This window comes from Talpa europaea, assembly GCF_964194135.1.
Source record: "Talpa europaea genome assembly, chromosome: 4".
NCBI classification, from domain to species: Eukaryota; Metazoa; Chordata; class Mammalia; order Eulipotyphla; family Talpidae; genus Talpa; species Talpa europaea.
Window position 1 is genome coordinate 5326463 of NC_140070.1, and position 16230 is coordinate 5342692.

The 16230-nt window shown below is 55.3% G+C and overlaps 1 protein-coding gene across 1 annotated transcript; it reads left to right on the top strand.

The window, feature by feature from the left end:
- Positions 1–3513: 3513 nt before the first annotated feature.
- Positions 3514–15930, top strand: LOC311169890 (transforming protein RhoA-like; the record flags this gene model as incomplete). Its single annotated transcript, XM_084232133.1, is given in 4 exon segments — positions 3514–3643; positions 8420–8566; positions 15224–15807; positions 15811–15930. Coding segments are annotated over 4 exon segments (981 nt in total).
- Positions 15931–16230: the final 300 nt, after the last annotated feature.

Below are 16230 nucleotides of genomic sequence, written 5' to 3' on the forward strand. Positions count from 1 at the left end.
AGACAGAGAGGCAGAAAGACAGGACAGGAAAGGCAGGAGGGAGGAAGGAAGAAAGACTGACTTATCAGAAAGTTCTTTCGTGCCCGAGAGAGACCTTGGATGAGGTCCCGGGAGAGCCCAGGTATTCCTGCTGTCTCCAGGCCCGGAGCATGCACGGCTGCAGCAAGAAGACCCGTTCCACCGGCATCAACAAAACTCTAATCCTGGAGGAAGGAAGTGGGGTCTGGTTTCCACTGTTGCTATAAAAAAATCAGGGCTTTGTTTGTCGGGACTGCGCTTCCAGCAGTTGCAGGGGCGGCTGCCTGGCAGGAAAAGCACCTTCTGAGACCAGAGCCCGTCTCTGGGCCGAGCCCGCCGGGCGCTGCAGTCCCGGCCGTGGCCACCGGGTGGCGCGCAGGAGCCGCGAGCGGGCGAGGCCCGGGCTGCACCGGCGGCCGCGTGGGCACCTCCCCAGCGCGCGCCCTGCGCCCCAAACCTCTCTCCGCGCGCGGGCGCCGCGTTCTCCTTACGTCAGAGGACGAAATGCATATTCAGCAAAGAAATTTTTATTTGGAAAGGATATTTTTATTGCCTGGAAAAGCCCGTCCTAGAAGGGGTGTGCAAAGGCGGCTTTGGGGCAGGTGGGCCGGCCACCCTTCCACCTTGCGCCCCGCAGCCCCCCTGGACTCCCGCCCAGCACCCCCACGCTGCCCAGCGGCAGCATTCACTGCCTCCCCTGCCTTTTTTTAAATTAAGATTTATTTATTTATGCATACAAGAGCTGGGGTACAGAGCAGAGGTGCAGGGGTGAGTGGATTCACCAGAGACAGAGTGGGGAGCAGAACAGGTGGATCTACTGAAACACACTGCTGAGGGGAGCAGTGGGTGAGACAGGAGAGGTCTGCTGCTCCATGTGGGTAGCTCCCTGGCTGGGGCTTGAACTTGCGCTGCAGAGGCTGGGGATAGCTTCACAGTGCTGTGCCTACCCCTTGTGCCACCAGGGAGGCCCTCCCCTGCCTTTTGAGTTGGGGCCCATCCCTCCCACTTCGCAGGGACCCGCGGGCCTCGTGGGCATCCTGTGCCCACGATGATTAAACCTGCAGAGTCATCTCCAGCTGGACCCCCAGGCGAGCTGCTGACAGGCAGTCCCTACCAGCTGGCTCGTTCCCATTAGCTGCTGATTGCCTCTGTCTTTCCTTCCCTTCCCTTCTCAGCAAATGTTGGGGTGAACTTGCAGGGAGCATGGCTCTACCTCTCCCTCCTACTTGCTGGAATTCACCCCTGTTGACCTCTGTCCCTTCAGCACGCTGACGCCAACTCTGCCCGGGGCCCCAGCCCGGAGGTCTGAAGTCTGGGCCTATTCGTGGTCCCTGCAGTTTGGACTCCACCCTCCCTGGGCTTCCTCAGGCTCCCCAGTGGACAGTGGGGTTCATTCCCGCTGGGTGCTGTGGCAGGCCGGAAGGGAGTCCACAAAAGCCCCACCCAGCGCCTTCCCAGCAGCAGGCAAAGACTTGGGTTTGGAGACAGGTGACCAGCTCCTGATCCCTATTTCTTCTTGCCAACTTGGGGCCCCCTCAGCCAGTGCCCCCCGCATAGGTCGGTCCCCAAGCTCAGAGGATGGCATCGAGGGTCGCGGGAGAGAAGATGGGAATGTGTGACAGTTGTTCAGCGCTGGGTGAGCCGTTAGGACCCAGCCTCTGAGACCAGGTCATCGTGAGCCGGGAGGCGGAGCAGGGGTGCAGTCTCGGGGGGGAGGGGGGCTGAGAGCATCACCCCTTGTCGGCAACCCCCAGAAACCCGGCTGGGGATCTGAGGATCAAGTGCTGCGTAACGAGCCAGAGCCTCACAGCTAGAGCCCATCGGATCTGCAAGCTGGTGGTTGGGGGGGGAAGCGGGTCCCCAATCCCCGTGGCGTCATTGTGGGCAGGGCCGGGGGTATGGGAGGACTCACCTCCTCAGGCCGGCCTTCCTACGCGGCTGGAGAGCTGGAGTTGGCTGCTGCTTGGGAGCACTGGATGTTGAAGGCCGGGCCTGGGCTCCCGCCCCCACGGGCTTCTTATTCACTCTTGGGCCTTCTCATGGCCTGGGGGCTCCGATCCCCAGAAGGTTCTCGAGCAGGAAGTGGGAGTTGCCAGTGTCGGGCGTGGGCCCCTGGGTTGGCGCAGCACTGCGCCCACCATGCTCTTTGGCTGAAGCAGCTGCGGGGTGTGCGTGGCCTTGGCGCCTCTTCTCTCCGGCTTCCTTCCTCGGCTTTCCTCGTTATTCTGCACCCGGGTGCAGATTTGCTACAGCTGAGGCCGAGGCCTGTGACGATGGCTCCTCGCCCTCCTTGCTTTCCCCAGCCCACCCCAGGCGGCTCCCCTCCATCTTGGCCAAGCTTGGGGGGCAGGGAAGGCGGGAGAGCCACGTGCCTTCCAGGGAAGACAAAGCTGGAGGCTCCGGTCCCTCCAGGTGAGCACCGGCTGCAGGAGGGGCTCAAGGGCCAGAGCCAACAAGTTTCTGAGCAGCCTTGGGGGGCAGGGGCGGGTCCCCATGCCTGAAGCAGAATTCCCCTCCATTGTGGTCGATGGGGGTGGATTATTATTACTGGAACTGGTTGAAGCTTCCTCTTCTTTCCTTGCACTGGGCCTCCAAAGGGATAGGAACCCACGGTCAGGCCGGGCCACCTGGGCAGGGACAAGGAAGTGGCCTTCGTGCCAGTGGGCGGGCACTTGTGTCCAGGTCTCCCACCAAAGCCACTAATTTATGTGACAAGTGCTGCCCAGCGGCCCTAGGGAGGGAAGACCTGCCTCTCGCCCCACCCAGACCAGCTCAGAGCCCTGACCTTGAGCCACAATGTGCCCCCCACCCCCGCAGCTGCTCATAAAGGGGCCAGCGGTGGCCCCTGCCACTCACGCAGGGGCTGCGCATGTATGAAGAGCTGAGGCCCTCGGGTGCAAGGGCTTGGCGCCAACAACCACACCTGCCTTTTTCCACCCAGGGGCTACATTTCCGAGGCCTTCCCTTTGCAGGCATTGAATGGATTTCCTTTTCAGACACATACCCCCAGGCCTCCACCCAGGGAGAGCTTTTACAGGACAGGGAATAGGTGAACCCACATCTTAAAAGAAGCAGAGCAGAGTCCGGAGGGCACTAGGATCAGCGGGGCTCAGGAGTGGTCCCCCCGCCAGCGCCCACCCATCTCCCGGCCCAGCTTGGGAAAACCCTGCCAGGGCTGTTTCCCCGGGACCTCGCCTTGGGACCCTGGGATACCCTGTGGTCTCTCAGCTGGCTCCTGATGGGTGGGTACAATTTAGGGAAGCAGAGAGGAAGGACGGGGGTACCTGGTGGGGTGTGGTTGCCTGCAGTACTGGAAGCACCCACACTTTGGAGTCCCATGCACTGGGTTTCAGCTCCTGGTTCCATGTTTTAGGAGCTCAGGGCCTCTTTAAGCTTCAGTATCAATGTCTTAAAAGGGGGGATCGAAGCCACGACCTCACATGGTTGAGGTTTCAATGAACTGATGTGCACAGGGCGGCTGCGGCACGCGGCGTGATGGCGCGGGACCATCGAGCAGTGACCATGGAGCACTGTCTGGAAGTCAGGCGGCTGGCCGGCCGGAGCCTGGGCTGGTGCTGTGGGGAGAGGGCCATCGGCAGGCTGTGGTGCTCAAATCCCTCCGAATGTGGGTGTTAGATAAGCTTGGACTTTCACTTTTCAGATGAGTACCCTGAACCCCAGGGAAAAGCAGCAACCATGGAATGAAGACTGTGTTGGGAGCCTCAGGCCAAGGTCTGTCCTGCACAAAATACAAGGCCATTGCGGGCAGAGACTAGAACTGACACGTCTCTGCAGACCCCCGCGGAACCCAGCGCAGGGCACTGGCGCTCCCTCTCTGAGCGCGAAGCCACAGAGGAAGGCGGGCAGCACTGCTGGACAGTCACCGGCCGGGCAGATCAAAAGTGACTGATTCAGTTTGGTGTCCCCCCAGGGTGGGCCAGGTGGCTGGGTGGGGGCCTCCACAGCCACTCCAGGCGTCTGTCCCGGCACGCCTGCAGCCGAGGGGATGGCAGAGGAAGAAGCTGGAGAAAATGGACACACCCTGGGGGACAAGAGGTGCTCAGTGGTTCTGCGGATTATCAAGGGGTCACTAGGAATGCGACGTGTATTCAAAGGTTGAGGTGCTTTGGGGCCTGTTGTTTCACAGGAGAGTAGGTTTATCTTTAAACATTGTCTGAATTAAAGGTGGGGCCATGCAGGGTGGGTACCTGGGGGGGGGAGGGGCCGTGTGTGTGCAGGGCAAGTTGGGGTGTTTGTGGGGGTCCATCTGTGTGGGGCAGTGCGGACAGTGGCCAGTCCAGGCCCCCAGAGTCGGTACAGGAGTTGGGGGGCAGCGGAGACCAGGGAACAGGAGACTGACTCATTGAAGAGGATGGGTCAGTGAGTAAGTAGTTGAGGGTGTTGGTGCAGGTTGCTCCCCATTAAACCACTGAACCCCAAGGTGTAGATCTGAAAATGGAGCTGGTTGGACAACCCTCCAGGTGAGAAATGTCCCCCTTTGGTGTTTCAATTTGCATCAAAAGAGATAAACATGTTGAGCACCTTTTTTGTTTGTCACCGTTTTTCGTTTTTCGAGCTCCTTCTCCGAAACGCCTGAAGGATTTGTTGCAGACGAGCAGTCATTTGTTCCTAACAAGCATCGTGAGTATTTTCCCATGTGTTCAGTCTTGTTATTTTGGGGCCACACAGATGAAGCATTTTTCCACTGGTTGAGGCCTGTCCATGTCTCCCCTTGTCTCCTGGGTTTCAGCTCGGAAGCAGCCTCTGTCACACACGTGTCTGGTTTCCCTGGCGCTGGGAGTCTGATCCCTCGGGATGCTCAGGTGTCCGCGGGACCTGCACCCCTGGCAGCTGCACTCCCTCCCGCGGGCGGAGACCTGCGTGGGGCGCGGTTAGAGACCCGCGACCACCCGTGTGAGCCGGGCCAGCTCTCTCGCCTCCGTGTCTCCATCTCCAGCTGGACCCTGTGGGCTGCTGCGGAAGCCGCGCATCAGAGGGGTGAGCAGTGGTGGAGGTGACGCCAGGCCCGCAGCCCTGTGCTGGCATGAGCACGTACCGCAGAGACCTTACACATCCTGTCATCTGCCACGCGGGTCAGATGACAGAGGAGAGGCATAGTGGACCCCACTGTCCACGTCCCGGGGCCTGGAGCTGCTTGGCCTCTGCCTGGAGGCTCCCCCAGGTGAGCCGGTCTGCAGGGGGCGGGAGGGCAGGATTCCCGGAAGGTGGCTTGGCCGGACCAGGAAGCAAAGAAGCTTGACCTGGGGGTCAGCCGCCCCTGCCCAGGGCTCGGAGTCCCTCTTTGCTGGAGTCCCGGGATGGCGCTTCCTTCCAGCCCGCTGGCTAATTCTTAGACTGAGCCCCCGGGTGTCCTTCCCGTCTCTCTCAGTATTGCGTCCCAGGAGGCCCCATGTACTTTTTTAATAAAGGAAATTACACACGCGCACACACACTGTTTAAATAATTAACAAACCGAGGATTAGGGGTAGAGACTCCCCGGCCCGGGCTGGGGGAGCCGGCCCCTTCACGAAGCCGGGCTGGTGCACGTCCCCGCCAGAGGCCGGGCCAGCCCAGATGCTCCGGTCTCACCCCTGCTCAGACCTGGTGCGGGTGCGGCTGAGCAGGGGCCCCGGGCTGCCCGCGGCCTGGCGTGGGCATTCTCGCTCCTTGGGGAGCTTGGTGGCGGCCAGGGCCGGGGCCTGCGGAGAGCCTGGGAGCTGGCAGCGGCTGTCATTCCCGTCGCCTGACACTTGCACACAGGCCAGTTTTGTGCCCTTCTCCGGGCGCCTCACGGCCAGCGCTTCATCTTCTTTATAAGCCAGCAGGCCGCGGGCCCTCCCAGACTGTGGGGTGGAAGGCTCCGGGGTCCAGCCCTAATTACCCTCATTTCTCATCCCTCGCTGGCTCACGGCGCCAGACAAGAGCGGCTCCGGCCCCCTCCCAAAACCACTTCTGCCTCCTCCGGGGTCTTTGCATCTGCCCGGTGGCCCCCTCCTGTCCGCACCTGCTTCCCGCCTCTCGCCCTCGCTCCGCCATCCTCGCCCTCCTGGGTGGGCTCTGAGCTTCCTCGTGCCCCGGTGCCCCACAGCAGACATGCCTGCAGGGCTGGCCCGGGATCGTCCCGCTGGCTTGGCTTCACGGGACCCGAAGCCTCTGTGATGCCAGTGCCCTTCCCCACCTGCCCGTCCTGCTCGGGTCTTGCCAAGCCCGGCTCCAGCAGTTAAACTTTAACACCTGCCCTTGGTCCCTGCAGGGAGTTCCGCTCTGGCTTCGCAGGACGCTTGCCCAACAGGTCTCCCCTTGCATAGTCTCCTCTCCTGCGGCTTTGTCCGTCCACATCGGCACAGGATCGCATCCTTAGAGTGTTGTGAGTGCGTGTATGTTTTATATATGCTTAAATATCTTTTAATCCACATTTGTCCTCATTATTCCTTTTTAAAAACTTGATTGATGTTGTATTCTGGCTTCAACCTTAAAATCAATTCAGGGATGCTGGATACTTCATAATATTCACTTAGCTCTTTCTGACACATTTTCTTGGGGTTTCCCATGACTGCAAATAAAGACAAAAATATTGCTGGGCTTCTCAGTGTTCCAGATCCTATGCTGTTAGGCCCAGAAGCCCGTGCTCTTAGCCATCTCAGGAAATCACACCCTGGATGGTGGTCTGGATCTGGAAGTGAGTTAACCAGGTATCCTTGGGAAGTGACTTCCTATTTTGGAAATGAGGGTTTCATTAGTTTCTCTGAAATGAATGATTAAGGAATGGACTTGAACGGTCCCTAGAGCCACACTTACTTGAATCTGGGACCATCCTAAGAACCTGGCAACTTTTTGACGGAGGTACCCACCCGTGCACTCTGGGATAGACCTTGACAGAGGGGCTGGGGACACTCCACACACAAGACAAGGATAATGAGAGCTGACAGGTGACTACTCACGTCCCGTTTTCTCTGCTTCAAGCCTTGCAATCCCAGTTCTACCCCATCTCTGCTTCTTATGACATTATTTTAGTTCCTTAATTTCTGAATCTTTATTTTTTTTAAGATTTATTTATTTATGCATACAAGATCTGGGGCACAGGCTAGAGATGAGGTGTGGGGGGTGGGAGAGAGGATTCACCAGAGACAGAGTGGGGAACAGAACAGGCAGAATGACTGAAATACACTGCTGAGGGGAGCAGTGGGCGAGACAGGAGAGGTCTACTCCGCCATGTAGGCAGCTCCCTGGCTGGCCGGGGATCGAACCCGTGCTGCAGAGGCTGTGGATTGATTCATAGTGTGGTGCTTAACCCCTTGCACCACCGGGGAGGCCCTGAATCTTTATTTCTTAAATCTCAGCAGACATTAGCACATTCCTTTCCTCCCCATACCTTATTTGGGGTCCCTCATTTTATAGGTGAAGAATACCAAGATTCAGAGACCAGACGTCTTGTACCGGCCACATCTGTGACAAAGTGGGGACGAGAAGGCATTAGCTACTGTCTTGGTTGGCCTGGGAAGGAATAACAAAGCTCCAGTGTGGACACGTGGAAATACACGTGGGGATATCAACACCTTCCTCCCCACGCCTGTTGTAAAGAGAAGAGAAAAATGAAAGCAACCAACGGTTCAAGATAGGGTTGTAAGAAGAACAGTCAGGAAAGGAAAAAGATCACAGCAAGAGTTAAGGGTCCAAGACAAAAGGTTGGTCCCGCCAAATCCAGCACAGGGCCGGGGTCAAGGCACAGTGCTGTTGAGGGCCAGCTGGCCAGTGCAAGTACTTACTAATGCTTCTCTCCAAATGCCGAGGTGAAAGGATCACACTGAGGGGACCCCATTCTAGCAACACTTTCACTCCACCATCGATTTCGATTTACTAGTTGGAGGGGAGAAAAAAAATTTGTTCTGGCAAGCTTGGTGAGGAAGTGAGATAAATGACCAGAGATTTAATGTAGATAAATGCAATGCAATACACCTGGGGGGAAATAATAATCTGCACATATATCAAAGAGAAGGATGGAGAAAAAACCAGGGCGCACTACCAATTATTTACCATAGATACGAGCCATATTATCACCACCACAAAGAAAGACCGATGGCGCCTTGGGTTGGATGTGGAAAAGGATCCCTCAGAAAACAGACGTGGTAATAAAGTCGCTTCACACCACCTTTTCCTGGCAGTAATTTTCACGACGAGATGCTCCTGCAGGCGAGCGCAAAGGATGCAATTGAAAGGACATAAAGCTCTGCGGATTGCGGAGAGCGGCAGCCTCCTGTGGATGAGGGGGTGAAGTTTCGATGACTCAACCAGACCCCATTTTCACTTAAAGACGCCAAACCCAATAGGGCCCCACTTCTCCAAATAAGGATGCAAAGCACAATCAGCTTTCCTGTTCGCTCTGCTCCATCTGTCTCCCCAGGGAAGGGCCGCATCCTGCCCATGTGCTCGGAGGTGCTGTCAGTGGACGCTGGGCGAGGCCTGGAGCCCGGGAGAGGCGGCCCCCTGGACTCAGAAAATGAGCAACAAAATGGAGACTCTCAGGCAGAAGAGAAAATGGCTGGGCTCGGTGTGAGACCCGCGCGGGGCCTTCTGCAGGTCTGGGGTTCTCTTGGTGTAGGAGACTTTTCACACAGTCAGCATCTGTACACAGGGGAACAAAGCTGACCGTCTAAGACCTGGGCTCGGAGACCCAGCAAGTCTCCTAATTCACCAGCTGCTGTGCCTCCATTTGCCCTCAGGAAAGAGCAGTTCTGGGTGGCTCCCACCCTAAGGGTAACTCCTTAGAACAATGAGCAGCGGAGGCTCCTTCCAGGGAGCGAGCAGGGAAACACCCGGGAGGCCGTGTGGGGTTTGCTGTCTGACTTGCTGGCGCTGGATGTAAAACCCACCGGGACTCCCCCCGCCCCCCACCAGCTCTTCCCAGCGCCCAGGCTACCGGGATTTAGGCGTCGTGCTTCTCAGGCTTTTCTGGCCAAGAGACGCTTCAGAGAGTTTATTTTAATAGGAGATTTGCATATTAAATCCAGATCCATAAAACCAGGTTTATGGCACAGTAGGTCTAGGGCGGGGCCCAAGAATCTGAATTTTCAGCAGCCACCCCAGGTGGTCCAGCTGGAGGTGGGCCGCCGGCCGCTTTGGGGTTCTCAGGCCCACCTGGCCGTGATGGTCTAGCTATGCCTCCCGGGCCGTGGACACTCAGCCGTGGCCCTGCAAGCCGGGAAGAACTGGGAACCGGGATTTTGTCATTTTGCTGCCCAATATTCATCCACCTCCATTTCCTTTTGGGAAATAGCTGCCCTGGGTTTGTTCAGGTGATCCCGGTGGGTTCCCTCTTCCTGGCCAGGGCGGACCTGCCACCTGGGCCTGGCCGATGAGAACATTGGGCTTGTTAGCGCTCTCGGGACTGTGGGGAATGGGGTTCACCCAGCCCCTCCCCGTGCTGTCCTTCCCCGAGGGTTTTCCAAGCTGTGCATGTCAGCATGTGATCAAGGAGCCACCAGGGCCTCCAAAGTTGCACATCTAGAACAGGGTCCTACTGTGACGAGAGAGAGGAGGTGGCGGGTGGGGAGAGAGAGTAGGCTTCAAAAATTAGCCGTCCCCTTGTGGGCAAATGCCCAGAGTCAGCCCAAAGCAGGGCCACAGCAGCCCGAAAGCTTGTCACAAGTCTAAGGCACCTTGTGGTCGGGGGACAGCAAGAAAGGGGTAAGGCAGGTCCCCAAATCTGGGATAAAGGTTCACATCGAGATAACGGCTGCCACTGCCACCTCCCCACAGGTCCCTCCCTGCAGTCCTGCAAGCCCAGGGCAGGCTCTCTATCTATTCGGGCAGACAGAGGAGAGTCCCGGGGCCCTCGGTGGCGTTTTCAGGCTTTAGTGCTCTTTCTACGCCAACTGCTATGGGGCAAGCCCACAGGCTGGCAAGCCGGGAAGCCTGGGGCCCAGGAGTCTGGCAGGATTCCCAGTCCCTAAAGAGTCTTTGCTCTTTCTCTTCAGGCTCTCTCTGACATTCGCTCGTGGTCTCTTCCTCCTGTAGCTGCTCTGCCATAGCCGTCCTGTCTGAGGACGCCGCCCTTGCATCCTCAGCCTCCAGGCCCGGGTGTGCACACTCACCTGGAGTACATCAGGCAAGTGTACCCCAAGCCCAAGCTCCTAAGCTCCTTCTGCACTGAAGGGCGCCGGTGACAGCCACAGAAGCCAGTGGCGCAAGAGCCTGAGCAATTCCCTCACCCTGCACTCCCTCATGTGTCTGTCTCAGGGTCTCCACATGTCTCCCCTCCAGAGTCTTCTTCACGTCTCCCTCCAAGTCTGAAGCGCGAGTCACGTCAGACAGGCAAGAGCCGCTTTTCTAGTCCGCCAGCCTTTGGTGTTACATCACTTCCTCTGGTGCTCAGCTCCACCCCTCACCCCCAGGTCAGTCCAAGGAGACTGCCTGTAAGAGGGGTTAGGGAGCACAGTACCTCCCTAACATGTGGGAAAGAAGCAGACACCCCAGCTCTGAGTCTACCGGCTCTCCTCAGGAGCCTACCGGCGTTGTGAGCAGGAAACTCTTGGCTCTCATGCTCCATCTTGGCACAGGCCGCTGCGCACGCTGTAGACAGTTAAGTTCCCTGAACCCCACGCATGCAGTTTGAGCTGCAGACAGCAGATCTTGTGTTCTCATCACAAGGGGAGATGCTTTTTTCATTTCTCATTCTTATTTTTAATTGCATCTCTGCGAGAAGACTGGCAGTGGCTGAGCCCATTGCAATGATCATTCACATCATTGTAAACCCAACCATGTGTGCTGTGCTTCAAGCTTCTACAGCGGTGTGTGTTGACGGTTGCTTAGTAAAATCGGGAAAATGTCAGTTTGTAATAATCAAAAACCAGGAACGCTTCTATACGTTTCCATACACCCCCAGGGGATGCGCCGCTCTGATCGGAAACTGTGTCTGGTGACACAGTGCCAGGGCTGGGCAGGACGCGGCCCCCTTGCCACCATGCAGCCACGACTGGGGCTTCGGGGGCCACCTCCAGCTGGTCCTGTTCCCCTCCACTCCCTCAGATATTGTGGTAGATGCGCTTCTAACACATAGAGAGTTGCTAATGAATTGCCCTGTCCTACTTATTGCAGGCTCTTTGAGACCAGAGACTTCACAAGTCTGCTGTGCTGTGAAACCCTGCGCAGGCTTCAGAGAATGCCATGCTGCTGCTGAGCACCCGGGATATATTAATTGCTGTGTGACTGCTTTTGTTTAGATGCAAACAACCAAGAGGGCTGATACCCTTGGCTCTTTGCTGGGTTGCATTTGCTGGGACTGAGGAATCAAGTCTCACAATTAACTGCTTGTCCAGGCATCTCTGACATGGAAACTTTGGGTGCACTCAGGTCACCCAGTTGTGTGTGTGGGTGAAAGTCTTCCTTGGGGGTTAGCCAGAGAGGCAAGCTATTTGCAGCAAAGCTAGACTTTTAAGAAGTGGAAAACTTGGCAAATAAGTAGGAGAGAGGAACCAGGTTAGGCCAGGTGAGTTAGAAGTATGGGCCGTTATCGCCTGGGCAGCCCCGAGGGGGTAGCTGCAGCAGCTGCTGGAACCTGGGAGTAACTCTGAGCTAGCAGCAGGCTTAGGATGGGGCTGGGACCAGTGTGTTTGTGGGAGGGACACTTGTCAACCTCCACATCCTGAAGCCTGTTCTACCCAAACAGGTGATCACACCTTGCTGAGTGCAGGCAAGGTAAATCTATGAGGGGCAGTTAGGATGCAGATTTCTATCCTCTTTGGTCAGTCCCAATTGGGGGTTTTCATGCCTTGTCCCAAGCAGATTTTACTTTCTCAGGGTGATCATTAAAGTATGTAGGCTGTGAGAACAAGGCCGAGGCTAGAGTGAAGCTGGATGGAGCATGAGCCACCATGGCTTGGAAAGGCAAAAATAAGCTTTTCTTGGGCCTCCCCTAGTGGCGCAGCGGTTGAGCACCGGGCTGTGAAGCTGCCCGCAGCCTCTGCAGCGCCGGTTCGATCCCCGGCTGCCGGCGAGGGTCCCACATGGCGAGCAGGCCTCTCCTGCCACACCCGCTGCTCCCTTCAGCAGTGTATTTCATCAGTCTGCCTGTTCTGTTCCCCGCTCTGGTTCTGGTGAATTCTCTCACCCTCCCACACTTCTGAGTGTACCCAGTGCTTGTATAAATAAATAAATAAACCTTAAAAAAAAAAAAAAAGGACATCATGCATAAAAAAGAAAAAAAAAAAAAGCTCTTCTTGTCTTGAAGAGTCCTGGCTTGGTGAGCTGGGTTCATTTGCAGCACTGCAGATTCTATTCTCATTTTGTTCAGTTTTTATTGACTTTCTTCCAATATTAAGATGAAAGCTGTGCTGTTCTAAAGAAAAAGTGGGGGGAGTGGAGGATCATGTGTTAAGCACAAGCTTTACCTAAAACACAATCCCCTCCCCTTCCATTTATTTCCCTCCGAGTCCAAGTGGCAATTCCTGTTTAATTAGCGGGAGTACTCCCTAACAAAAACAAGCTGTATTTTCTTCTTCCTTCCCGGTGATTCGGATGCGGATCAGTAAGTCTTGGCCGTTCCTGTTTCCGGGAGCTGCGGTGACAAGGACCCAGGCGGGAGGCTGCTGTGCTTTTAAGGATACGGTTGCAGGTCACTTTGGGAGGAAAATTTCAAAGATAGCAGCAAGAGCCTTTGAGAATAGGGTGATTACTTACAACAGAACCTCTTCCAAACATTGGGGGGTTCCACCATGTATTGGTCATTTTTTTATAGTGTTATCTTTTGTAAGTTTATTTAGAAGCTTCCATTTTTAAAAATTGGTAGCTGGGCCTCACTGGTGATGCAAGGGATTAAGCACAGCACTATGAAGCTGTCCACAGCTTCTGCAGCACGAGTTCAATCCCCGGCTGGCCAGGAAGCTACACACATGGCGCAGCAGACCTCTCCTGTCTCACCCACTGCTCCCCTCAGAGGTGCATTTTGTCAGTCTGCCTGTTCTGTTCCCTGCTCTGTCTCTGGTGAATCCTTTCACCCTCCCATGCCTCTGATCTGTACCCCAGTTCTTGTATGCATAAATAAATCGTTAAAAAAATAGGTAGCTGCCTGTCCAATATTCCTTGAGGTACACAGGCGCTATCAATTAGGTGGGCAATCACCTAAAAGACAACTGTTGCAACAGTTTTGCGTTCTAGCAGAGTCTACCTGCAGGTAAAGGCTACAGTTCATCCATGTGTGTGATGATTGAGGGGAAAAAATCATACAGTATTATCAACCAATGACACCTCCATAAAAAAATAATGAACATTATTTTTTGCTCTTTGTGGTTAGGTCTCTATGTGAGAAAGGACATAGTATGGAAGGAGCAGGGAGGGAGGGGGTCAATTTCTGTACAGGCCTGACCACTATATATTTGTTACTAAAAAGAAAAAAAGTCCAACTCTTTTTTTCTTTTTTAAAAAGATTTATTTATTTATTTATACAAGCACTGGGTACAGTCAGAAGCGCGGGAGGGTGAGAGAATTCACCAGAGCCAGAGCGGGGAGCAGAGCAGGCAGAAGGACCGAAGTACACTGCTGAGGGGAGCAGCGGGCGGCAGGAGAGGTCTGCGCGCCATGTGGGACCCTCCTCCGGTGGCCGGGGAGCAGCCGGGGACCGAACCGGCGCTGCAGAGGCTGCGGGCAGCTTCGCAACCCAGTGCTCAACCGCTGCGCCACCGGGGAGGCCCAAAAGTCCAACTCTTTTTGTTTTAAAACTCAAAAAATGTACTGAAATATAGTGCAGTACTTTGCAAACAGGTTCTGCAGCCCCGGGCCCCTCGTGAATCCCTGCAGTGTGCCTTTCCAGCCTGCGGGGAGCAGTGGGATGGGAGCCGGGCGTGGGGGGGCCAGCACCAAAGGACGAGGAGGCGGTGGGCAGGTGGCAGAGACCGGCATCCCCCGGGCAACGGTGATTTTTCTCCTCTCACCAAATGTTCTTAGGAGCCTTAATATTTTTGTCTTAGAAGAAAGCATTAACTTCTTTTTAAAGCCCTTTTTGAGGGATGATTGACATATGTAATGTCATCTTCAATCTAGATCATTCCATTACATGTTGTACATATTTAATGTATTCAACTGGGTGCTTTTGGAGAGAAGTCTCATCCATGAAGCCGTCACCCCATCTATGCCAACACGTATCATCACCCACCAAGTTGATTCCCCCCCCTCTCTTTATTACCACTGGGCATCTGTTATTGCCAGAGCATTTAGGGGTAACCTTTAGCAGGTGCAGATTATATTTCTCAGACTCTGCACACTTTACACCTATCTTGGTGACCCCTCCAAATGTTCTCATCTAGAAAAAACTGAGGCCCAGAGAAGTGGAGAAACTGGAAAAATCACCCAGGCAGTGAGTATCAGAGACAGGTGTATAACTAGGCTCCAAAGTCCAAAAACCGGGGGACAAAGGTGGCCCAGGGTCCCAGCTTCGAGGACCTGGTCTGGGTCATGAGGAAGAGGGTGGGTCAGCTGATGCTTGCAAGGGCAGGAGAAAGGCAAGGGGCTGCATCTCACTGGTGAGAAGTCACAGGTCCCCCTGGCCGCAGGATTGCAGAGGTGGGTGACGCGGATGAGGAAGAGAGGCTGGAGGCAATTCCCACAAAGCACAGGTGTGAAAGGGAGAAAAAGGAAGGGAAGACCCCGGAGAACAGGAGAGGGGGTGGGGACAGGGCTGAGGGCAGGGACTCAGCCGTGGGGAGCAGGGCAGTTTCCACTGTGGGCTATTTTCCTATATTTTTTTTAAGATTCATTTTATTTCTTTATGCATACAAGAGCTGGGGTACAGGCCAGAGGTATGGGGGTGAGAGGATTCACCAGAGTGGGGAGAATAGGTGGCTGAGGGGAGCAGCCAGGGAGACAGGACAGGTCTGCTGCGCCATGTGGGTAGCTCCCTGGGCTGGGATTGAACTCGTGCTGCAGAGGCTGCAGACAGCTTCATAGTGCTGAGACTTAACCCCTTGAGCCACCGGAGAGGCCCTATTTTCGCTTTTTTTTTTTTGGTGGGTGGGAAGGTCAACAGAGATCAAAGTCAGGCGGGGCCCTGACGTGTCCCCAGACAAATCTCTACGAAAAGTTTTGGTCAAAGTTCCCACTTTTATTACCTTAACAAAATTAGCTGCTTCCGCTGCCACCGCCCGGTGTGCACTCCCCAGGCGGTAGGCATCTGTCAGTTGTCTGGCTTTGCCCTCGGATGCCTCCTCTACCCCAGCCCGGGCCTCCCAGCTTGCCAGTTCTGAGGTTGTCCTCGCAGACGGGGGTTTGTCGCCGGGTGCCTTTCGTCTGAAAGTTCCAGGGGCTTTGCAGAGCTTCCGGCCACAGATGTCAGACTTGCCCTTGCTCCAGAAGAAGCTGGTGGCTGTTGGGGATGACGCCAGCAGCAAGGCTTGCCTGCTCATCGTCTTCAGCACTGGCCGGTTTCCAGAGGGCTACACCCCCAAAGTGTTTGAGAACAACGTGGCGAAGGTGGAGGTGGATGGAAAGCAGGTGGAGCTGTTTTTGTGGGACACCAGCGGGCAGGAAAATTATGATTGCCTGAGGACCGTCACCTACAGGGACACCGATGTGGTCCTGCTGTGTTTTTCCATTGGCAATCGTGAGAGTTTTGAAAACATCCCACAAACGTGGGCCCCGGAAGTCAGGCATTACTGCCCCAACGTGCCCATCATCCTGGTTGGGAACCAGAAGGATCTTCGGGATGATGCGCAAACTCTGCAGGAGCTGGCCAAGGTGAAGCAGGAGCCTGTGAAACCAGAAGAAGGCAGAGACATGGCAGACAGGATTGGCGCTTTTAGGTAAATGGAGTGTTCACCAAAGACCAAAGAGGGGGTGAGGGAGGTTTTTGAAATGGCCGCCAGCGCTACTCTGCAAGCCAGTAAGGGCAGAATTGGGAGCATTGACCCGTGTTTGCTGCTGTGAGCTCAGCCCCCCACCCCTTTCATTTAGAAGTGCTGTTTATAATCTTAGTGGGCGATGGCTGGTCTTTTCCACCACCTGTAATTTACCTAAGATTACAAATCAGAAGTCACCTTGCTACCAGTGTTGGAAGACCCCATGATCACCATGAGCTCCAGCTGACATGGCTCTCAGCCCCCACAGACCCACAAGCTCTCATTCAAGGAAGTTCTTTCTTTTTCCTAGAAAAAGAAACCATTGGTGACTTTCGTGAACTAGGCTGTAACCACTTTATAACTAGCGTGACCTCCCTGTCATTGTCAG